Source organism: Gossypium hirsutum, chromosome A10 (genome assembly GCF_007990345.1).
Source record: "Gossypium hirsutum isolate 1008001.06 chromosome A10, Gossypium_hirsutum_v2.1, whole genome shotgun sequence".
Classification (NCBI taxonomy): Eukaryota; Viridiplantae; Streptophyta; class Magnoliopsida; order Malvales; family Malvaceae; genus Gossypium; species Gossypium hirsutum.
Window position 1 is genome coordinate 1,806,138 of NC_053433.1, and position 24,726 is coordinate 1,830,863.

The 24,726-nt window shown below is 29.4% G+C and overlaps 2 protein-coding genes and 1 long non-coding RNA gene across 4 annotated transcripts; all 3 read right to left on the reverse strand.

The window, feature by feature from the left end:
* Positions 1 to 7,927: 7,927 nt before the first annotated feature.
* On the reverse strand, positions 7,928 to 24,153 carry LOC107925268 (endonuclease 1). Its single transcript, XM_016855916.2, has 9 exons — positions 24,097 to 24,153; positions 10,229 to 10,325; positions 9,964 to 10,144; positions 9,759 to 9,866; positions 9,534 to 9,673; positions 9,351 to 9,446; positions 9,202 to 9,266; positions 8,441 to 8,514; positions 7,928 to 8,224 (listed from the first exon to the last, which is right to left on the reverse strand). The coding sequence occupies exons 1-9, from the start codon at positions 24,111 to 24,113 to the stop codon at positions 8,100 to 8,102; spliced, it is 903 nt and encodes a 300-aa protein (XP_016711405.1). The 5' UTR covers positions 24,114 to 24,153; the 3' UTR covers positions 7,928 to 8,099.
* On the reverse strand, positions 17,025 to 18,126 carry LOC107925269 (uncharacterized). Of its 2 annotated transcripts, none has more exons than XR_005903659.1 (2): positions 17,581 to 18,126; positions 17,025 to 17,273 (listed from the first exon to the last, which is right to left on the reverse strand). It is a non-coding gene; the product is annotated as an uncharacterized lncRNA (long non-coding RNA). The 2 variants fall into 2 exon arrangements; XR_001691933.2 differs by having other exon boundaries at positions 17,025 to 17,286.
* LOC121208544 (endonuclease 1) lies at positions 21,282 to 24,157 on the reverse strand. The gene is made up of 8 exons (XM_041079483.1): positions 24,000 to 24,157; positions 23,735 to 23,915; positions 23,540 to 23,647; positions 23,314 to 23,453; positions 22,861 to 22,956; positions 22,712 to 22,776; positions 22,047 to 22,120; positions 21,282 to 21,639 (listed from the first exon to the last, which is right to left on the reverse strand). The coding sequence occupies exons 1-8, from the start codon at positions 24,111 to 24,113 to the stop codon at positions 21,515 to 21,517; spliced, it is 903 nt and encodes a 300-aa protein (XP_040935417.1). The 5' UTR covers positions 24,114 to 24,157; the 3' UTR covers positions 21,282 to 21,514.
* Between the last annotated feature and the right edge of the window lie 569 nt (positions 24,158 to 24,726).

Consider the following 24,726-nt stretch of genomic DNA (forward strand, 5'->3'; position numbering starts at 1 on the left):
CAAAAATCACTTACGAGTTAATTTATTTAGAAAATTATAGGCTAATTGGATTTGATTATAATTGTTTGTAATTACCCAAAGTCTCATCTTGATTATTGCAATTGAGTCGTACAATTACAATTAATTCAGTGAGAATTATTAATTACAATGATTATTCAAATATGTCACACATGTTTAATTACAACAAATTGCACTCAAATTTAATTATTACGTAACTTTCTAAACATACTAAAACAAAATATACTTAATCATCTGAGTCCGTTTACCATCAATAAATTATCTAAGTATTATTATCCAAATTAAGTATTATCGTCTATCAAATATCCAAATTCATAAAAAAATCAATTTCAAAATTTTAGATAATTTTTCTTATATTCAAATCCACAAAAAAACAAATTTGTATATGCTAAAATTTATATATATATATAACTAAATTTATAAACATTTTGTAACTAATAGATTCAAATTTAAACATGCATTTGTCCGAATAAACAATGTTAATTCTGATAATAAATTTTGACTTATCTATCTATCTTAAATCCGCAATGATTAATAACTTTAAAATTTAAATATAAATTTAATCTGCAATATTCAAACCCATAAAAATCGATTTCAATATCCACACATATCCAAAATTACCTCACGACCAAAATGATTAACCTCCAATGTTTGTGGCTAAACTGGCATGGCAAAGCAATATATATATATACAATTTGACCCTACATGAGACTCACGTGTTTGTGATAAATGTCCAAATATATATATATATAAATTTTCATTTCTGCTGAGAAATTAAAGTTTGATGAAGTAATGACGAAGATCCATCCATTCATCAACCTTATCATCATTCATCAACATCAACAATTCACCAAAATGTTGAGAATCTTGTGAAACAAAAATGCCATACGACCCCACTCACTGCCAAAACACCAGTCTCAGATTCTTGGAAATTTCCTATTTCCATAAAGCTGGTTCCACACAAGTGTGCCTTGAGTTTTTATTTTCATATCAATCAATTCAACGCTACAAAACACAAAATATTATTCATATGGAACTAAACAAAAACATGGATGACCATGGAGTGGGGAAGCTATACGGCTAATTGCATTACATGGCCTTAAACTCTCCTTTGGATTCTTAATTGGTTTCTAAATTTAGAGGCCTATTTTTTTTATTTAATATATAAAATCTATGTTACCTAGTGTATATATGTTTACAATTTGACCTATATATTTTAATTACGTCCCACGTCGGCTTTGAGCTAGCATTTGATGCTGGGGCGAAGGTAGAAAAAATTTTAGAAGGGGCGAATTTTAATAATAAATGCTTTGGGGCTAAAACAAAATTTTACCATTATATCAATTTTAAAATGCTTAAATTGAGATTTAGTCCTTGTACAGTAAAAATTAAAACTTCAATCCTCCTACTTTTTCAACTTAAAAATATTAGTCCAATCATTATCGTCATTGGTAGTTTCTGTTCAAAATATTTAACTTAACATGTTTATTTTCAGTCAATCATATGACAATTCACATAAGGCTAATTGACAAATTTTGATAGAAAATACTGACGGTTTTAATGATTAATTAGGATTTTAAAATTAAAATAGTTGTAAACTTAAATTATAACTTTTTAAGTATAAAGATTAAATCTCAAAATTTATCAAAGTATGGGTACTAACAACCAATTTTAACCTTCATAAATTATACATTTCCCTAGATTCACCCTTGACTTAACGTCCAACATAATAATTAGATTGTAATACTTTGAGTACTCAAGCAAAACATTTTAAAACTTAATGATTAATTTAAAATCGCTAACGGATTTAAGAACATGTAGACAAATTAACCCGGAACTATATATGTGAGATATCAGCTCAATCACGTTTCAGGAAACAAAGAAATGGACAAGTGAAGTAGCTTCGAGGACAGCCCCCTTTGGTATATTAAATTCAAACATGCCAATTCCCAATTCCTTTTTAGAAAGAAACAAAGAAGATATAGATAGCAACAATGTCACAAAAACCAAATTGTTCCCCGAGGAGAGTTTTTTTTTTTTTTCCCGGTTTAACGTCTTGAACTTTTCATTACAAACAAAATTGTGTTCTAATAATCTTTCACTTTCATGGCAGAGGTGACAGGTTTGTGTTCCTTGTCTTTTATATTAGATGAAACTATTTTCACCCTTTTTTGTTTATAAATTAACAATCTTATTACTTTTACTTTGAACATCTTAAAACAAAAACCAACAACAAAGAATATGTGGGAATTCGACAGATTATAATCCCATGGTCATTGGTTGATCCTAAGATTTGATGTCATATAGTGAAGTCCCTTGATTATTTGTGTTTTCCCATAGAATATGATATTCACACAGTGGTGAGGGAGAAGTTGAGCGAAGACCTGAGTTACTGGTGGAAGATAAGACAGGATTTTAGCCTAAAGAGAGTCCTTACCCTTGATAGTGTAGGAGATGATATTTTATAAGCAGATTTGGTCATCAATTGTTCTCAAGCCTTGACATTTGTATGCCATTTTAGGGGGCAAGATAGTTTCTTAATTGACTAGCGGTTGGATTTTAAACCTATATAAATTTAATGAAATCTCATGTTATTTAAATATAAGAAAGGCTTGACATCTATTTTGATAAGATTAATAAAAGAAGTTTCACGCGTTATTTAAATATAAGAAAGGCTTGACATCTATTTTGATAAGATTAATAAAAGAAGTTTCACGCGATAAACATGTCATGTGTCATCCTTTTGTAACTTTAAAATGTTTACATAACTAATCACAAGAAGAGTGGCACTAGAGGCAGCAGGGGCTGACTCCTTAGTCCCTCAACATTTATAAAATTTTAAATTAGCATATGATAAAATTACACTATAATCTCCTAAAAAATATAATTTTTTATTTATTTCATCCTATAAACAATTAAAAACACATAACTATCCATAAATTTTTTTGTGTGGTTGAGATTTTTTTATCTATTTACGGTATAGCCAAAGTCCTATATTGAGATATAGATATAAGATGAGGAGGAAAAGGGGTGCTGCAATCGTAGTAAAAAGCATTCTTCACCCCTCACTTTGTCCCTGTGTAATATCCAATATCTCTTTCAGTTTTTTTTTTTTTTCACAATTACAGTTAAGTATGATGAATAATTTATCTGTATAAGTAAATAAAATAAAATAAAAACCCAAAAATTAATTAACCTGTTTTATGCAATAGATTTATACTTCGTCCCCTTTATATAAAGAAAAAATGTGAAATGAAAATATCTGTGTCTTTATATATAAAATCCAAAATATCATTTTACATACCTTTGTATACAATAATTGATATTTAATTACAGTATCAATTTGAGAATATATTAATAATATATCCATTCAATTAACCCTCACTAAAATATATGGTTAAAATGTCATAAGTCTTTATATTTTTTGTAAATTTTGAATTTAGTCATTATATTTGTATTTCTTGAAATTTAGTTTTTCTACTTTTAAGATTCTAAAATTCAAGTTTAATTGTTAACATTGTTAAAATTATTTCATTAAATTCAGGTTCATTACGTCAAGTTTTTTAATTAAAAAATATCACACCAGAAAATTTAACAATTGGAAGTAAATTTTGAAATATAAAAGTTAGAGAAATTAAATTCTCAAAAAATAAAATATATAAATTAAACTCTAAATTTATGAAGAGTATTAGGACCTACAACATATTTTAACCTAAATCTATATCAATTAATGTTGAAGGGGGTGCTTTAAATGGACAAGAAAGATTCATGTGAGGGTTGTATGAGTGCTATTTTTGATACAATACAAGGATAAAATCATTATATATATTATTGTAACAAAAAAATGTGTACGTTATTTATGATGTTTTTTTTCCTTGCCATAATATGATGGGTTCTTTGATCAATCATCTTCACTTATTGGGATGTAGTTTTACTGGTACAAATTAGATATGATAAAATTATATTTTAATTTTTAAAAATGATAATAATTTTTAAAAATGATAAAATTATGATTTAATTATTGCTAGAATTATAAATTTTAAATTAATATAATGATAAATTTGTGTTTTAATTCTCATTAATAATTTAATTTCACCTGTTTTAAAAGAAAATTGATTCACCCTTGGGTGTAGGGGTGTAATTGGCTTAAGTTGAACTCAAATAGTAATACATACGAGGTTAAACTCGATTTAAAATTCATGGCTCAATATTCAATTCAAGCTCAATTGAATATTAATTCTAAACTCGAGATGCAATCAAATTATCCAAACCCTAACTTGGTAAAATTATAATTAGGTTTTCTCATAAATTGTAAACTTAATACGTTGATAAAATTTTATTTTAATCCCTCTAAAAAATTATGATTCATTTTTTAGTTTCGTTCAGTTAGATTCACCGGCCATTAGAGTAAGTTTAAAGCAAACCCAAGCATAGTATTCGAAAGAATGAGCAAAGGTGACCCAGCCAGCTCGTCACTGTATTTTGTTAAGCCTGATGGGCTTTTATTTGCATGGATAGTCCAATTAAATCCCCATAAAGAGCCCATGACTTCAACTTAGAGGATATTTATTAAAGAATGTTTTAAAAAGTAATCTCCTTTTTAAGATTAATATTTTATATAAAATATTAGAAGTAATAATTAAATTTATTAATTATTATAATTAATAAAAATATTATAATATATTATAAAGTTGTAGATTTAATTCTTTTATTTTAGTTTGATTATTTTCTAAGTCGTGTATTTTTTAAAATTTGAAATTTCAATCATGACTTAAACGGTATGTCATTAAATTCATTAAATTAGTGTATACCAATTTCAAAATTTTATGTGGCAAATATATTACCACATATATAATGTTATATCAGCTTATTATTTTCACATAATGCTCAACAAAAATCATGTTATTTTAGTTAATAAATTTAACGGTTATAATTTAATACATGGTTGAAATTCCAAAATTCAAAAAAAAGTATAAGAAGTAGAAATGATCAAATTGAAGAATAAATACTAAATCTATAACTTATGCCTAATGCGTGACTAATAGTAAAATTTGACCTAACAAATTTAATTGGTGTTATTTCAATCCTGACAAAAAATTTAATTTTTAAAAAATTTTAAACCTAAATTTCACCAAGAGTATAATAATTAAATTCGTAACTTAGATTTAAAAAAAATATTTACTTCATAATTACTAGTTGTATTTATTTGTAATATATCAACAACAAATTAATTGCTCTACACCTCTCTATTAACCTTTTCAAAATAAAATTGGTGGCCGAACATGTTGCGGTATGGTTGTCCAAATGTCGTAGCCGATGGCAGATCTTCAATAAGCAAAATAATGGACTAGGGTCGCAACCAAGCCTTGTGGTATGGTACAGGCTGCATAAGTAGAATCTGTATAGAAGTTTACTTTCTTTATTTGATATTTGATTAGAATAAGGTGTTTTAACATTATTGCATTACTTGAAGTAGTCATCTCTCCTCTTATATCATTCAAATTCGACATAATGAATTTTCTTTTCCTCTGCCTGTGGTTTTTCCCTGAAAAGGTTTACACTTAAAATTCTATGTGTTCTATTTTCTCTCTTTCTTTGAGATTCATTATTATTATCGGCGTTCAATTTTCACAAATATGGTCTGGACGATTTGATTGAATATATCATTAAAAAATCAATTAAAAAGAAATTAATTAATTTTTTATTTTGTTGAACTGAATTGTAAATCAATTGATTTAAAACATTTCTCCAAACTAATACTCTAACTACTTTTCAATTTAATTAATCAATTCAATCCAAATTAAATATAATTGCTTCTTACTTAATCTTGACTAAGAAAAATGGAAAATAGGAAATGGAAAAGAAGACCCTTTTAATGATGCGACAGTCCTTCACAATATATTGGTGAATGAGATAGTGACTCCACCGCTAACCATGTAAACAAAACATTACAACTTTTGGACAATGTTGGATTGAGTAATGACAAATTTATTTCATTTTAAATATATAAAGTTATTAGTATTGTATCATTAGGCGTATCGTTTTTTTATTAATATTGACACATACTAATATTAATATATTTGGATATGTTATTTTAAACTTTTTAATATTTTTAAAAAGATTTTTTTAAAATCACAAAATAAATAAGAAAAATATCTTAATTTTATAAAATATATAATTTAATTTAATTAATTTTATAAATAAAAGTCTATCATTCAATAAATACAAAATAAACAAGGAAAATAACACATTCCATACAATAATATTATGTCGCATATGTAAAATATAAAATTTTAACTTTATCATACACTAGTTGGTACACATTATTTTCGTTAGTAAAAATGAAATTGGATGAAACTAATTCATATAGTCTGTACAAGTCGAAATTATTGATAGAATAAAAAAATATTGAAATAATATGTATTAACCGATATAACTGAAATCGATAGGAAATTTAATATTAATGAGCATCCAATATCGATTTTGAAGTTTTATTAGATCTGATCCAATGACGGTGTCAGTGTGGCTACAAGATCTAATCCCGTCTGTTGCAGATTTGGACCGGATTCTTCGGATAAGGTGGAGAGAGGGACTGGAAAGCAGAAAAGCCATCGATGACTTCAGGCTCTGGGTTCAATTAATCACGTGATTTTTTTTTTAACTTTCAGGCATGACATCAATAATTTGTCTTACACCTTAATTTAATCATTATTTTATGAGATTACTATCTTTCTTGTCTAAATATGATCCCACTCATCGTCCTTTTACTTATAAAATTAAAATTTTCAACATTTTAGCTTCGAATTATCACTCAAATTATAAAAAGAAAATAATTGAATAGAGCGATAAAATTTTCTATATTTTATGAGTTTCGGATTTAAGTTATGTGATTAAATTAAAAAATAATGATAAATAATTTTTTTAAATAATATAAATTTAAAAAATTATATAATTAAAAGTTTAAATGAAATATTGATTCTTAAGTGTTATTCAAATTTGATTGAAAAAAATTAATTTTATAATTATTGAATCAAATTCAAATTTGAACAGCTTCAACTATTAATCAAATTATATTTGAGCACTTTAATACTTGATTTAAAGAATTCATGAGTTTAATTAATTTTTTTATTTTAATATTTATATAGAAAGAATTAAGTATACATTAATTCAATTAAATTTAATTCAATCTTGAATACGAGAACCGATAAAAATTTAATTAAACTTACTTAAGTAGGTTAATTAAGTTTAGAAAGGATTATGGAACTTCGACCGTAATATCTACTAGAATCAAAGGGCAATCATTTATATTCCTCTCTATATAAACCATACAAGCCCAAATCCATTTCTATTAACTCACCCGAGTTTCCATAAGAAAAAAAAACTCTGTTTTCATCTCCTCTATTCAATTACCCATTCCCCCTCCCCCCCCCCCCCAAAAAAAAAAAAAAGCGCTTAAATGGCAGGTGCAAGGAGGGAAATGATCAATGGCGGGAATATCTCACGAAGGATCGCCGGCCGTCCAATCCCAAGGAGGGGACAATTGAAAGTTGCTATAATGGCGGGGATTGCCCATTCTTTTGCTTCTATTTTCACTACAAGCAGTTGCAGAGCATCTCCTTCTCGTTTGTCTTAATTAATAATAATAATAAACATGAATTTTTGATGATTTTGTAAAAAAAAAAACAGTGGGAGAGGGTGTTGCCTGTCCTAAAGAAAGATGTGAGCTGCTTATTATGATTATTTTGGGTTCATGTCCATTTCGGTAATTATGTACAGAAGCTTGTATTAATGTCTGTTTTAAATGAATTTCTACCTTTTGGAAACTGTTTTGCATTGACATGGGTAAGACTCATTGATGATATTATAACAATATAGGATATAGTAGAGGGACGAAAATGAAAATTTGATCAATTTGAATGATACCGTTGTTGATGTTAACAAATTCATTTTATGATCAGAGTTACAAAGTAGAAATGAAGGGTGGATCAACATTGATCATAATAATGTTATTGTTCTAAGATTAAACAAAGCTATAAAGCCCTCTGTTTATTCAAATTTGGGTGGTGTTTGGGATGTTAAGTTTAAGAAGCAGCTGCAAAACCATGTTGAGAATCACCAAAAACCAAGTTCAAAACCATGGCTAATCTGACCCCTCCTTGAGCAATTCTTTTCATTACTATAGGCATCCTTGAACCGAAGTATTCATCTGCAACCAAAAACAAGACACTATGAAGAGTACAAAACACCTATGGTATATTTTAATCTTTTAAAGACTCAATTCCCAATCAATCGGTAGAAGTTCAGTAAGGACTAGAACATGATCAAATTATAGGGACTGAATCTACAACTTATGCATTATACAGGGACTAATAGAAAATTTTGACCTTGTTTTTCCAAAGCTTTAAGCAATTATATAACATACCTGCCAAGGTTTGTCCAGGCTCTACGCCTTTGTAACCCCATTTGCAAGCTAGGTTTATGCTCTCATTAGCATACCTACTCACATGAAAATGGGAGCTTTTATTAAACATATCATCAAGCAAGCAAAAACCCATATTCTTTTTTCTCTGAAATTACCAGATGGGATAGAAAAAAAAATTGGTTTGACCCTTCTACTATGCTAAATTTTGTGATTTAATTATTGTATTTCAACTTGACATAATAGCTATTTAGGTTAAGATTTAAAGGGTATTTTTTTTAAAAAGTTATTTTAAAATATGATTTGAAAAAAGTTAACGAATGTTAACTATTTAAAATTCAAGAATAAAATTTGAGAATAGATAGGGACCTTAACTTGGTTAAATGAAAAAAAAAAGTAATTTTAGCTCCTCCTAAAAAAAATCAATTTAAGCCCTTCTATCTCTTTGGTTAGATGGAAACTTTTACAACTTTAGCTTCTAAAAATTAATAATTTAATTTTAATCTATTTTAACATATTAAATGGAAAAATTGCATTTTTATCCTCTCAAAATTTAATAATTCAATTAAGTTCTTTAAAGTTTTAACAAAAAAGTTTTTTGCTTTGGCCTCCAAAAATTTTATAATTTTATGTTGACTTCACCTTGAAGACATTGTAAAAGTAAATAGACCAAAGACTAAATCTCAAGTTTAAACTTATTAAAGTGCCAAAATCAAAATTTGACCCACGTTTTATAATTGTTCGAAAGAGGGTAGAAATCATACTTGTTCGAGCATGTAAGAAGATCATCACATTCTTCCCATGATGCTACATCATCAAACCAGATTCCCTATATGAAAGCAACAATCATTATGTTTAAATACAAATACTAAGCTAGAATTTGTAAAGTAATTAGGGACTAAATTGAACTTACATCAGTAAAGTTCCCTACTAACTCCTCTTGAAGGCTGTCCAAGTTCTTTTCATAGTAATCTGCTAGAGCTGTAAGGATGATCTCCCTATCCCATACCTATACACATTGTTGAAATATTTCATAAAATGTGACTAATTAAATCACTCAACTTAGCTATAAGTTAGTTTAACCTCAGACACTCGCATGGTGCAGGTTAGATTTGTGCCTAAACCATCGAACGGAGATGGTGTTTCCGCCTTCGTCGCTCGTAAAACCCACGTGCATCGGCTGATGGATATCTCCCATGAAGTGTGACAAGAACAATAAGGCTTCTGTCATGTTATCTGCAGGGGACAAAAGAAGTCATCCGGTATCGAATTCAAGGAAACGATAACATGAATCATGGACGAGTAAAAACGATTTTCTTACATCGACGATCTGATGTTCCTTCCCTGTAATGCACAAGCTGTGAGGTGAAGTTTTGGATTGCACCAGCAACGCACATGTCCTTAACACCATTAGTATCATGACAGTCCCCTAAAACGAAAATGAGCAAATGTGCATTATTCACACACAATCCAAGTGATCTTTTATATTATTTTATGACCAGAAGATTGCTGGGATTTCAGCTTACTCGAATACTCATACGAGCAAGCATTGTCAGGAGTATCGATGAAATGAAGTGGACTCGTCCATCGATACTTATACCAATGCCGGATTTGGTCCGGCCATACGCAAAGGGACGAAAGGTCTCCATTAGCATAGTCAGGCAACAAATTTTCAACAGCTGCTGCTGCCTCAGGCTCTAAAAGACCCTATACCAAAATTTCCATACACGGTCCATCAAATACTAATCAAAGCACAAAAAAGTACCAAAAGAGCAATTCAACGAACAGTACCTGAGCTATCCGACATGTTAAAACATGACCTTCTTTGCTCCAACCATGGGTTCTAGGCACTAAAACCAGTGCCAGAGCCACCAACAATGAAGACAACCTCCACAACACGAGCATATTAATTACTCAATGTCTTGTCTTTCCTGCTATTGTTTTACTAGTTTTAGCATCTGAATAACAATGGGGTTCATTTGATGTATATAAACACAATAAGTGGTCTAGATTCTCACTGTTTTTCACGTTAACTACCACAAGGTTGACCTGACATGGAAGCAAGTGGGAGCATTATCTTGGTATATGAAATGTGATGTAGATCAATGATGAACATAGAGTTAATTAATTATTAATTTCCTTGTCTTCAAATAGTTGATAAAGAGGATGATTAATGATGGGTGTACGCACGTAATTAGTTTGGTGTATGTAATAGTTTATAAGGTTAGTTAATTATATATATGGTTAAAATATGCCATAAGTTCTTGTACTTTTTGAAAGTTTAGAATTTAGTCCTTCTACTTTTATTTCTAAGAATTTAGTCCATCTACTTTTCATATTTCAAAATTTAAATTCAACTGTTAATATTGTTAAACCTTTTGTTGTGACATTTTGAAATGAAAAAAAAAAGAAGCCCACTTAGTAACCATGCTGTTAAAAAAAAATGATGTTATGAACTTGAATTTAACAAAATAATTATAATAACAATGTTAATAACTGAAGCTAAATTTTAAAAATTGAAAAGTAAAAGAACTAAATTCTTGAAAATGAAAGCAAAAAGACTAAATTTTAAATTCTCAAAGTATATTTTAACCTATATAAAAAATAGATTGATACCCTGTGCATTGGGATATATAATAGTTTGATACCCTGTGCATTTGGATATATAATGGTTTGATACCTTGTGCAATTTGGTTATATTATAAAGTAGTTCGATACCCTGTGCACTGCATAGAAAAATATTATTTATTTACATGTATTTTATAAAAACACTGAAATCACATGACAATTTTTTTAAAAAACTACGTATAAAAAATTAATTTTTCATAATCACATGTTAATAACAATGAGTAATTTTTTTTTATAATTTTAAATTAGTAATATAATGTTTTTTATTCACATAATTAAATTAAAATATCGAAATCACATGAAAAAAAATTAAATATAAAAAATTAATTTTTCATAATCACATGTTAATAACAATTAATAAAAATTTATTTATATTTTTAAATTATTTTTTATTCATAATATTCGTTTTACTATTCATATTCAGAGATTGTGACTGACCTTCCCAATAATATTATCTTCCCAATAACTTTTTTATTCATATTCTCTTTTGACAGTACAATATACTTTACCACTGCACACAATAGTTATATAGGTTAGACAATGGCAACAGCAGATATGTATGAATAATGTGCAATACTATGTCGCATTGTTATTATTTCTACATAATACTCACATAAAAGTCATATTATTTCATTTAATAGATTTTACTGTTATTATTTGAAACATGATTGAAATTTTAAAATTTAAAAAATATAAAAATTAGAAATAGTCAAATTAATAAACAAAAATTAAATTCATGACTTACACATAACGAATAATAGAATTTAATGTGTATACTATGGATAATAAAATTTTAAAGTTCAAAAATTATAGAAATTAAGCTTTATAACTTACTCACACTATTTTAAATAGATTGGTGAATGAGATGGTGACTTCCCCACTAACCACATAAGAAAAGATTACAACTTTTTCAATGCTTTAAATATGGGTACATCACGATATTAGATCGAGTGAGACTGAATTTAATATTTTTTAAATAAAATTTCTGAGTTGGAACTAAATAGTTTCAAAAGAAATTTACTTTTTTTTTTGTTTTAATTTGGTTGAATTTTAAATTTAATTAAGTTTAGTATAAGATAATTAATATTGTATTGATAAATATATAATTAGATAAATTACACCAACAGTCACTTAATTTTAGGGTAGTTGATAAAACAATCATCTAGGTTTCATTTCAGTCACTCAACTTTAAAAAAATAACAAAACAATTACTATCGTTATTGAAAAGTGACAAATCAGTCGCTCGTTAACGTTTTCCATCACAAGCTTAACGGAATAGCGTACGTGGTAGTTAATTAGCTGACGTGGCCAATTAACTTGTCACATACGACAAGTAGTCAAAGGGTAAAAAAAAAAAAAGATTGGGCATTCTCTGCATCTTCTTCTCCCTCGACCTCTTTCTCTTTGTTGGTGTAATAAAAAGACGATTGGGCATTTTCTGTGCATTTCTTATTTTTCTTCTCATCTTTCTCTGCATCTTCCTCTCCCTCAACCTCTGTCCAAGTCTGTAAATCCTGTTAACTGTTAACTTCTTCTTTTGCGGGAGTAAGGCTGCTTCGAGTTCATTGACTTAAGAGCAAGTACATCGTTCTTGTTCAGCCAGAGAGATACCGTTATCAGCCTTAGTTTCTTCCCTATGACACCACGGAACTAAACTTTCGACCACGCACGTTTCTGTTTACATCCAATTTGATATTCCTCAAGTAGCAATGCATCCAACATCAGAACATGGAAAACACAGTTCCTTTTTTTACCATATCTTTCTTCCAGGGGAAAGAACCACTGCCAAGTTCCAACCAAAAAAAAAAAAAAGTGGCATCAAATATTTGAATGACATGGCATGTAAAATCAAATATTTTTCCATCATTTCCAGGACCGTTGCTCTCTGTGTAAAATATAAATAAGGGATATGCATGATATAATTGAATTTCTTGGGTCCCATTGTTCTTTTACAGTTTCTGGAGATTTTGAGAGTTTTAGCAGGGTTTGACGACTTTTTATTTTATTTTATTTTTATCATTATAGAATTATTCTTTACCCTTTCTATACAGAATTTATAGGTCAATGAATTTATTTAGTTATTTGTAAAACATATAAGAAACGATAAACAAAGAAAATTGCCTTTTGTCTCCTTTTCTTTTCCGATTCCATCTATTCAGTCAACACACTGCTGTCTGCTACCTCAGATCTCTTTTCCTTTTTCTTTACTTATATTACTGCTATAGAAGAGTAGATACGGAACTCAAAAACAGAGTAGAAGAAGAGAACTGTTTAATGAACGAAGCTTTGCTGCTTGCTACCATGTACATCCTTGGTCTGCCAGTGGATGTGCATTTGACAGATGGCTCTGTTTACGCTGGAATCTTCCACACTGCTGCTGTTGAGAAAGAATTTGGTGGGTTTTGCTTCTTCTTTTTCTGGGTTTGTTTTGGCATTACTTCTTTTGTTGGAAACCAATTCTGGTTTTTGGTTGTTGATTGAGATTTATATCTGGGCTTTGGGTTTTATTGAATTATTGTGGTTTTGTTTGTAAATTGGGTCACATCAGATTGGTATAAGTTTGATTTGTGCTGTTTTCTTCATTGGTTAGACTATTTTTTTTAACTGTATTGCTTTCATGCAAGGTTGCAATTTTAAAATAGGCATGGGATTAGGCACTTGATTAAGAGGCATTATTGTTGGAGGGATAGGATTAAAGGAGACATCATTATCTAAGATTTTGTTATTGTTGCAGGGATTAGGTTTAAGGAAACATTTTTATCCAAGCCTTGCTTAATTTTTCTTACTTGGTTTTCGCTTTTATAGGGAACAACAGAGAATGCCCAGAGAAAGAGAAAGAGGTTGAGGGAGAAGAAGATGCAGAGAATGTCCAATCATTTTTTTTTGACCCTTTGACTACTTGTCTTATGTGGCAAGTTAATTAGCCACGTCAGTTAATTAATTGCCATGTCAGCTATTCCGTTAACCTTGTGACGGAAAACATTAATGAATGATTGATTTGTCACTTTTCAATAACGTTAGTGACTGTTTTGTTATTTTTTCAAAGTTGAGTGACTGAAATGAAACCCTGGTGACTGTTTTGTCAGCTACCCCAAAGTTGAGTAATTATTGATGTAATTTACCATATATAATTTTTCAAATGAAATTAATATGTACTAATATTGATCTGGTTTAATAAAAAGTTATCATTCAACAAATATAAAAGAAAAAAAAATTATTTCATACATTAAGCAATAAAATTATTCGTATACGTAATTTTAGATTTTTTTTAACTTTGTTCATGCACTAACTAATGTAGATTGTTTTAGCCAATATAATTAGATTTGGGTGGAATGAATCAGTGCGACTAGTTTCAATTTATTATTGAAATCAAATACCGACCTTGGAGAGATGATAAAACTACAAAATTTTATTAGATTTAATGGAAATGGTTAGGCGAATCAACCAAATTAGGAAGTAATCAAGATACCAATTTAAAAAAAATTTTAAATCAATTAAACCGAAAATTGATATAAATTAAACTAAAAACTAGTTAAACGGATTTAATCTAATTTTTATATAAACTTTTAATTATTTATTTAATAAAATGGGATGATGTGATCGGAACAATTAAACTTATTGGACAGATAAAGGGATGATTGGAACACCTGTTCTAAAAAGGTTTCGTTAATGACAGTATCAGTGTGGCGGCTTGATGTAATCGGGTCCGTTGCATCGGATTCGTTGGATAAGGTGGAGGCAGTGTGAGTGACAGGGACAGGTTAACTAAAGTCTAAAAGCCATCGATACTTTAGGGTCTGGATTCAATTCATCACGTGATTTTTTTAATTTTTTTAATTTCAGACATGACATCAATAATTTGCTTTATATAAACACCAATCTTAAACCTTAATTTAACCATTATTTTATGATGATTAGCATCCTTTTTGTCGTCTTGTCTAAATATGATCCAATTCATCATTTTTTTTACTTATAAAATTAATTTTTTTCAATTTTTTTATTTCGGTATTGATACCAACACATAATTTTAATTATTTCCTCTTTTGAATTTTTAGTAATTTTTTTTTAAGATTTTGGGTAAAGACTGGTAGGTACAAATTATCACTCAAAATCATAAGAGAAAATATTGAGGATAAAAAAATTTAATATTTTTAAAAATAAAATTTTAAGTTTAATTTTTATAATAAAAGAAAATATCCTTGAACATATATATATATTTCTCTTATGTTTGAATATGTTCAATAAAATAAAGATAACTTGAATTTTTTTACGTCAAGCTAGTTTTATCTTCTATATATAATTTTATTTTAAATAAATTAAATAATGAAAATTTAGAAAAGTAATATAATTGGATACGTAAGTGAGACATTGGTGTTTAGGTATTATTCCAATTTGATTTGAAAAAATTCGAATTCGATACAATAATTATTGAGTTGAACTAAAATACAATCAGGTAGAATTCAAGTACTTTAGTATTTGATTTAATTAGTTTGTGAGCTTAATTAAGCTTTTCATTTTAATAATTTTTTATATTATGAATTTATGTTTTTACCGTACTATATAGAAAGAGCTTAAGGGTTTAAATAAGATGTTGGTGTTTGCAAGAGCTATTAAAGTTTGATTTGAAATAGAAACTTTGAATTTGATTGGTAATTGTTAAGTTGAGCCCAGACCCGAACAACTTGAACTATTGATTGAATTAAATTCGAACACTTTAATACTCGATTTAAACAACTCACTGATATTGCTTTTTATGACCCTAATTTTGAGTATGAAAATTTATGAATTTGATTAAGTCTGAAGTTAAATATTGAATTTCGAATAAAACTTGAGCTAAAACTTAGCACTATTTGAATTAGATTGCCCCTAAACATTATATATAACAAAAATGATGTTAAAACAACTCTAAATTTTGAAATTTTATAAAAATAATGTTAATTTAAATATTAGAGTGTTTATTTAACGAAAATATTAGTGTTTAAGAAACTCATTTCAACTTGTGTTGTTCAAAATTTTAACCGTTAAAAATAAATAAATTATTATTTATAAAATTAAATTTCATATTACATACATTATTTAAGAATTAATTTAACAATCATCTAAAAATATCTAAAACAAAGAAAAGAAAAGGAAGATTTCTGGTCAAAATCCAACATAGAAAAGTACACTAATGCCAAAATGTCAGTACTGTCAAAATCTGTGGGCATGACCGTAATATCTACCAGAATCAAAGGGCAATCATTTGTATTCCTCTCTATATAAACCATACAATCCCAAATCTAACTCAGTTAACTCACCTCAGTTTCCTTCAAAAACCTCTCTGTTTTCATCTCTGTTTCAATTACCCATCTTCGCCAAACGAACAAAAAAAAGCAAAAATGGCAGGTGCAAGGAGGGAAATGATCAACGGCGGGAATATATCACGGAGGATCGCCGGCCGGCCGATACCGAGGAGGGGACAAGTGAAAGTTGCTATAATGGCGGGGATTGCCCATTCTTTTGCTTCTATTTTCACTGCAAGCAGTCGCAGAGCATCTCCTTCTCGTTCGTCTTAATTTAAAATAATAAAAATCGATTTTTTGATGATTTTGTATGGGGAAAAAAAACAATGGGAGAGGGTGTTGCCTGTCCTAAGAAAGATGTGAGCTGCTTATTATTATTGGTTCATGTTCATGTCTGTAATTTTGTACAGAAGCTTGTATTAATGTCAGTTTTAAATGAATTTCTGCCCTTGGGAAACTAAGTGCCTGGTTCAATTCCGATTTTATTTAAATTGTATCTATAAAGAAAAATTCGAGTTTGGAGTTTTCAACTGCTCAAAATATTAATAATTGATGAGGATGATGTGGGTTTGATCAAAATTCCACCATAATATATTTTTGAAAACTTTTAATTAAAAACCTTGTAAATCCAACTTCAAATTTGATTAAAAAAAATTCACTCTTAATGTAATAGCTAATTTTGGCCTAAAAGAACCCAAACTAAATAAACAAAAAAATAGTCCAATACATGGCCCAAAATTAAAACAAAACCTAATTAAAATCCTAAAGCCCAAGTCAGCCCACTATCTTAAACTTTTTTTCAGCAGCCACCCTAACCTTAGCCACCAAAGTTCAGCCGCCACTCCCTCCTCTGCCCTTGGCCATCACGCGCGCCACCACCACCACCGCTTGGGGCACCAACCATCGGCCTTCCACGCATCTGACACCTGCAAGACGAAACTAGCACGCGAAACACAAGAAACGAAGAAGAAAAAATAGCAGACAAGAAGAAAAAACAAAAAAACGAATCTATGTAATTCGGTTATAAAAGTGGAAACATCCATTTGTAGTTTTTTTTTTGGGGGACACGAACTTTAGCAAACAAAATCACAATAGCAAAAAAACAGGAAGGTTGATTTTATTTCTAGTCTTGTTCTATGTTCTGATTTCATTTATTTTTTGTATTATTTGTTTTTTTATTTTTATTTTTATACGAAAATAGACAAAGGAAAGAGGAGGGGAAGAGAGTCTTACCGGATCTACACCGTGGCCGCGTCGTCAGAGCTCCCCTCTCCGTTTGACACGGTGAACCGCCGACAATGATGGGTGTTGAAACCCTAACTCCAAGAGAAAAAGGGGTGGGGGAGTATTCTCTGTTTTTTTTTCAAACAGGGAGAAAGCAAAATAAAAGAAAAAAAATAAACAGATTTAAATACTGCATGAAACAGCGTCGTTTGGGCAAAGGAGAAGGGTCAGTGCGCCTAAAATGGGATATTTTCGGTTATGGCCCCTCTTTCTTTCCTGAGTCATTCCATTTAGCCCTGTTTGCATTTTTCCTTTTTTAAATTTCGCCCATTTATTTTATTCCGTTTCCGATTTAATCCCTGGACTGAGCTAATAAAACGCCGCGCATCAAAGGGCCTCGGATATTTGCTCTTTCGGGCCTTGGTCCTTCGCGCGCTTTCTAATGCAGTCCCTGGAAGCTTTTGGTATTTATGATTGTACCCCATTATTTTATTAATGACTTACAAAGCAGTCCCCGACTCATTATTTTCGCATTTATTTTTAATTTGCTTCTGTTTATTCATTAATTCATTTATTTTATTTTTATTTTACTCTTTAAACTGCTGTAAATCTTTTGTTATTTTATATACATTAGCTCTCTTAAAACTATTTTATATATTGTTTATTTAAAATTAGTTTAAAGTATACATTTCAAATTGTTTACTACATATTATCTTGGATTATGAACATATATATATTTCTTTATTTAGTTACTGCCTTACTATATATTATCTTAAATTATTTGGCATATTATTTATTTTATATTTTACGTATAGATTATTTCATTTTAAACCTTTACATATTTTATATTTTAAACTTTAATATATTATGCAGCTTAAACTTATTTTTTTTATGTTTTTATATATGTTACTTATTCCAATTTATTTATCCTTATTCTCTCTCTATATTATTTATTCGAAACTCCTTTTTCATTATTTTTGTTAAGACCAGATTTATAGATTATTTACTCTAAAGCTCTTTTTCCACATATTATTTATTTTAAGTTTTCATATGTTATTTTAATTTTTTTTAAAAAAAAACTATTCACTTAAGGTTAATATATATGCATATATTATTTTATTCTATTTTAAATTGAAATCATATATCAACTATCTTAACTTATTTTATATTATTTACTCTAAATTTGCTTTATAAACTATTTTAAACTTGTTTGTGAATTGCTGTTTTATTACTTGCTTTAAATCGTTATATGTACCTCATTTTAAAGCCCTATTTATATATTTTGGAATGTTTTATTATTATTTACCTTAAGATTTTTTATATTATTTGTTTCATACTTTCGCATACACATATATTATTGGTTTTAACCTTGTTATAATCTTTTAAAACTGTTTTGTATATGGTTGATCTTTCTTTCAAAATTCTCTTTGCATATTATCTATTTATTTATTTAGAACTCATTTATTATCCTTTTAATCTCGTTTCTTCTTACATCTTATTCATTTTAATTAACTTTATCCTATTCATTTTTATTTGATTATTTAATTCATTTATCTTTGATTGTTAATGTTAGTATTTCAACGATGCATGTTGTACGATTATTGCCATTGCATGATTCGCTTATTTGTATTGTCATATTATTGTCATTCACTTGTGTAATATTTTTATCATTGTTCTATGTCGCACTACACCTTTATTTCATATCGTCACCCCAATAAATCAAACCTCGTTACATTCATCCAATAAATTGTTTTATGTGAATCCAAACGAATAACACGTTGTTTAAGTATCAAATTCGCTACTATTCAAAAACGAAATTTTCCAAATAAGGCAATGTTTTGCATTTTGGAACATCAAGGAATCGTGCCCTAACTTACGGGGTTTCGATTTCCTTATTGTTTCTAAATAGCTAAATATCCTTTTCGAGTTTTAAAACACATGAAATTCTCATTTAAATTAAGAGACGACCTTGTGCTCGGGAATTCATGGTATTGTGTCCTAACTTACGGGATGTGATACTCTGATATCTCGAGATAAGGAAATCTTTAAACAATCGATTCAAGCTAATTCAAGAATTTTAAAGTCAATATTAATAGAAAAGATCGTATTTCAAATCCCTTCCCGATTTTCAAATTTTCGACATTAGGACACTAACTAATCAATTCGGTACCAATTTTTGGGCGTGTCGAGGGTGCTAATCCTTCCTCGCACGGAACCGACTCCCGAACTCATTCTCTCAAGTTTCGTAGACCGAAGGCACTGTTTTAGTAAACTAAAATTGATTTATTAAAACAAAGGTGATCCGATCACACCTAATAAAGATCGGTGACGACTCCCGTTTTAATTTTCGCTTTCAAACCAAGTCGACCCCGTTTTTTCAAAAAAAATGGTTTCGACACTTAATATAAGGAGAAGGTTATAACGGTTTTGTCTTGACCCAATTTTGGTGTTCGTAAGCTTTTGTATGATAGTTCTCGATATGTGTCATTCATGAATTGGCATTAGATTCTATACATGTTAGTTAATCTGTACTGTTGTCATATGTTAGCTTTTACTAAATGTGAGGTGTGTCTCGTATATATCGAAAAGTTTATAAGCATTTAAGACAATAGTTTATTAGCATTTAAGACAATAATAAATGAATAGTTGAAGAATGACCAAAACATGCCTAACGTCATGATGAGTTGAAGAAGGACCAAAACATGCCTAACGTCATGGTGAGTAGGTAGGGCTTGTTGGGACGATGCGATGTAAATTTCAAGAAAATGCGGTTTTGATGTCGTTACGAGGAGAGCCGGCACGTCACAATGTCATGACGTGTTGTCTTATTTGGCAGTCTCGTTTTAGACTTCAAGTGGATTGTTTCTCCTATTGGACTTTGATTATTACAGGGATATTTTAGTATAATTAAAACTCTTATTTAAGCATATTTAAAGGGGTCATTATATCCTTGTTTAGTTATGTCAATCAATAAGGATTTTTCTTTTAGGGCGACAAAATGAAGTCGTATATGAATTTTAATGAGAGTTTTCATGATAACTATAAAGAGAATTTCATTCCCGAATTAGTCTTTTGTTTTGGGGATTTGAATTTGTATGTTTAGTACATTTAGGTTTATTTTCTCCATATTGTATTCTTATTTGTCTACTCATTTAGTGAAAAGTCGATACTTCTTTTGCTCGTATTTTTTTTCTTTTTTGAGGGTTTTTCACGTAAAATATATATTCGTTCCTCTTCACTTTTATTAGTTCATTATTTATACGAATTGATCCTAACAACAAAATTTTCATATTGATTATCTTATTTAGGGAATAAACATATATAACGTGTAAATGACAATGTTCCATCTATGTCAGACAAGTGATTCCATCGATGGTCTAGTTTTGTGAGATATTAGGCTTATAGGAGTCTCATCTATTTTCTTTGGTCAAAAGAGTTAACTCACGAGGCATTGGTATAACACTTGTATAAAGCATTCCAATTATTTTTTTCACATGAATCAAATTTTTAAAGCTCTACTACTATAAATACACTACACTCATAAGTATACATATAAATACATGGTTGAGTAATTATAAGGTAGATAATTTAATTATAGTTCTTATATTTTAATTCAAGTGATTTGATCTCTTTATGTAATTGACACCATTAATTATTATTAATTAATACGATTAATTGATGAGATTATAAAAAATTAAAAGATGAGATAATAGAGCCAAAATAGTAAATTTAGTTGATACTATTGTTGATGTTGTTAACAAATGCATTTATGAATGTTCAAAGTTACAATGTACAAATCAATGGTGATCAATACTGAACATACATACCTAAATAATGTCATTTTTTTGACTTAAGTAAAAAAATAATCAATGATAGTTGAGATCAGACAAAGCTACAAAGCCCCCTGTTTATGCAATTTTTGCTGGTGTTTTGAATGTTAAATTTAAGTTGCAGCTGCAAAACCTTGTTGAGAATCACCAAAAACCAAGTTCAAAATCATGGCTAATCTGACCCCTCCTTGAGCAATTCTTTTCATTACTATAGGCATCCTTGAATTGAAGTATTCATCTACAACCAAAAAAACAAGACACTATTTACCTTTTGGTCTTGTATTATATGTAAAGTTGTAATTTAGTTCATGTTCTCCAAATTGTTCATTTTTAGTCCCTATATTTTTTCGAATTTTAAAATTTCAGCTTTGAAACTCGCTTTTTTATAAGTATATGTGAAAATAATAAATTAACATGACATTATGTATGTGATAATATATTTATCGTATAAGATTTTGTGAAATAATAGAATACAACTACCGTTTTGGATAGGATTGAAATTTTAAAAATTTTGAAGTATATGTAGGGATTGGAAAAATCAAATTAAAGTATAGGGACTCTATCTATGACTTATACCTTGTACAAGGACTAATAGAAAATTTTAGCCTTATTTTTTTCGATGCTTTAACCAATAATATAACGTACCTGCCAGTGTTTGTCCAGACTTTACGCCTTTGTAACCCCATTTGCAAGCTATGTTTATGCTCTCTGTAGCATACCTACGCACAAGAAAATGGTTTAGGTCAATTTTTGCTTTTGGTCCCTCGACTATGCTAGAGTTTGTGATCTAGTCAATGTATTTTAATATGGATCGAGTATTTTTTTTGAAATTCACTTTAGATTTTTAACCAAAATAGATAATATTATTAATTATGTGAGCTAACTATTAACATTCAAGGAGCAGGCAGCTGACCCTTTTGGTTAAATGAAATGAATTGTAATTTTAGCTCATCCCAAAAATTAATAATTCAATTTAAATTCTTTTATCTCTTTGATCAAATGAAAAAATTGCAAATCTAGCTCTCTTGATTAAATGAAACAATTACATTTTTGGTACTCATCCTAAAAAATACTAATTCAATTTACTCTCTTTTTTGAGTTTTAATAAAAAAAAATTATTTAGGCCCCTTGAAATTTTATAATTTTATCTCAACACCCAATACAAAATTCCTGCACATCTCGTGGCATTATAAAAGTTCAAAGACTAAATTAAGGTATAGAGACTAAATCTCAAATTGGAATATATTAGAGGACCAAAGTCAAAATTTAACCTATGTTTTATAATTGTTGGAAAGAGGGTAGAAGCTTACTTGTTTAAGCATGGAAGAAGATTATCACATTCTTTCCATGATGCTACATCGTCAAACCATATTCCCTATATGAAAACAACAATTATAATGTCTAAATACAAATACTAAGCTAGAAATAGAATAGTAATTAGGGACTAAATTGAACTTACATTAGTAAAGTTCCCTACTAAGTCCTCTTGAAGGCTGTCCAGGTTCTTTTCATAGTAATCTGCTAGAGCTGTAAGGATGATCTCCCTATCCCACACCTATATATACACAGTTGCACTATTTCATAAATATTGTTAGAGTAAAAAGTAACATGAAGGCCCTTGTATTAAAAGTTAAATTGTATTTTGTTCATTATACTAAAAAAGACAAATTATTCCTTATACATTGCATCAAAAAGCAAACAAATTCTTTTTGTTAAAAGTTCTATCCATTTTTAGGCATAATGACCAGTTTTTTAACAGTAAAAATGGATAGAATTTTTAACAAAAGGACCAATTTGTTATTTAATCTAATGTATAGAGATTAATTTACCCATTTTTTAAGTAAAGAGCAAAATGCAATCCAATTCCTAGTATTACTTTAGCTATAAGATTAGTTTAACCAGAGACACTCACATGGTGCAGATTAGATTTGTGCCTAAACCAGCGTACTGCAATGGTATTTCCGCCTTCATCGGTCGTAAAACCGACATGCATCGGCTGATGGATATCTCCCATGAAGTGCGACAAGAACAACAAGGCTTCTGTCATGTTATCTGCAAGGAACAAAACAGGTCAATCGATATCGAATTCAAAAGAAACGATAACACGAATCGCGGACAAGTCAATACGATTTTCTTACATCGACGATCCGATGTTCCTTCCCTGTAATGCTCAAGCTGTGAAGTGAAATTTTGGATTGCACCAGCAACACACATGTCCTTCACACCATGAGTATCATGACAGTCCCCTAGAAAAACAAAAATGACCAAATTTGCATCATTTAGACACAATTCAAATTATCATTTTATAACCATTGCTGAGATTTTCGGCTTACTCGAATACTCATACGAGCAAGCATCATCCGGAGTATCGATGAAATGAAGTGGACTCGTCCATCGATACCTATACCAATGCCGGATTTGGTCCGGCCATACGCAAAGGGACGAAAGGTCTCCATTAGCATAGTCAGGCAACAAATTTTCAACAGCTGATGCTGCCTCAGGCTCTAAAAGACCCTATACCAAAATTTCCATACACGGTCCATCAAATACTAATCAAAGCACAAAAAAGTCCCAAAAGAGCAATTCAGCAAACAGTACCTGAGCTATCCGACATGTTAAAACATGACCTTCTTTGCTCCAACCATGGGTTCTAGGCACTAAAACCAGTGCCAGAGCCACCAACAATGAAGACAACCTCCACAACACGACCATATTCCTCAATGTCTTGTCTTTCCTGCAACTCAATAACAATGGGGTTCATTTAATGTGTATAAATAACACAAACAAACATGTGGTCGTTGTGTGTACGTTTAGGTTCCCACTGTTTTTCACGTTACCTACCAAAAGGTTGACCGCACATGGAAGCAAATGGGAGCATATTCTGGTATATGTGATGTAAGGTAGATCAATGATAAACATGAGAGTTAATTAATTGTTAATTTCCTTGTCTTCGAAGAGTTGAAAAAAGGGATGAATGACTAGTGTACCTAAGTTTCTTGTATGTAATATTTTATATAAGGTTTCAATATATACAGGCAGTACAGTGTTTTAACTTTACAAATTTATATAATTTTTTAAATATAAATTAAAAACACTTGTTAGCCTCGTAACTTTGCGAAACCAAAAAAATTCACCTAATATTTGTCAAATAATTATCCCTATATATGTCAAAAAGGAAAAGAAAGAAATGGTATGGCCTTAATTAAGTTGATACTTGTAAGCAATTGCATCGAGTTATGGGTGAGTTGAATTTCGTTTACGTCTGAATTTCGGGTCAGGATAATGAAAGTTGCTACGCCAAAGATTGTTCCATATATAATGGGGT

Excerpts from the sequence above, each read along its gene's own strand:
- LOC107925268 (XM_016855916.2), bottom strand. Across the intron at positions 9,867-9,963 it reads TTGCTCGTATGAGTATTCGA|GGGACTGTCATGATACTAAT; the intron begins GTAAGCTGAAAT and ends TTTTCGTTTTAG. Across the intron at positions 8,515-9,201 it reads CTTCTTACATGCTCGAACAA|GTATGCTAATGAGAGCATAA; the intron begins GTATGATTTCTA and ends TCATGTGAGTAG.
- LOC121208544 (XM_041079483.1), bottom strand. The coding sequence starts at position 24,113 with ATGGTCGTGTTGTGGAGGTTGTCTTCATTGTTGGTGGCTCTGGCACTG. Across the intron at positions 23,916-23,999 it reads TAACATGTCGGATAGCTCAG|GGTCTTTTAGAGCCTGAGGC; the intron begins GTACTGTTTGCT and ends ATTTTGGTATAG. Across the intron at positions 21,640-22,046 it reads GTCTGGACAAACACTGGCAG|ATGAATACTTCAATTCAAGG; the intron begins GTACGTTATATT and ends TTTTGGTTGTAG.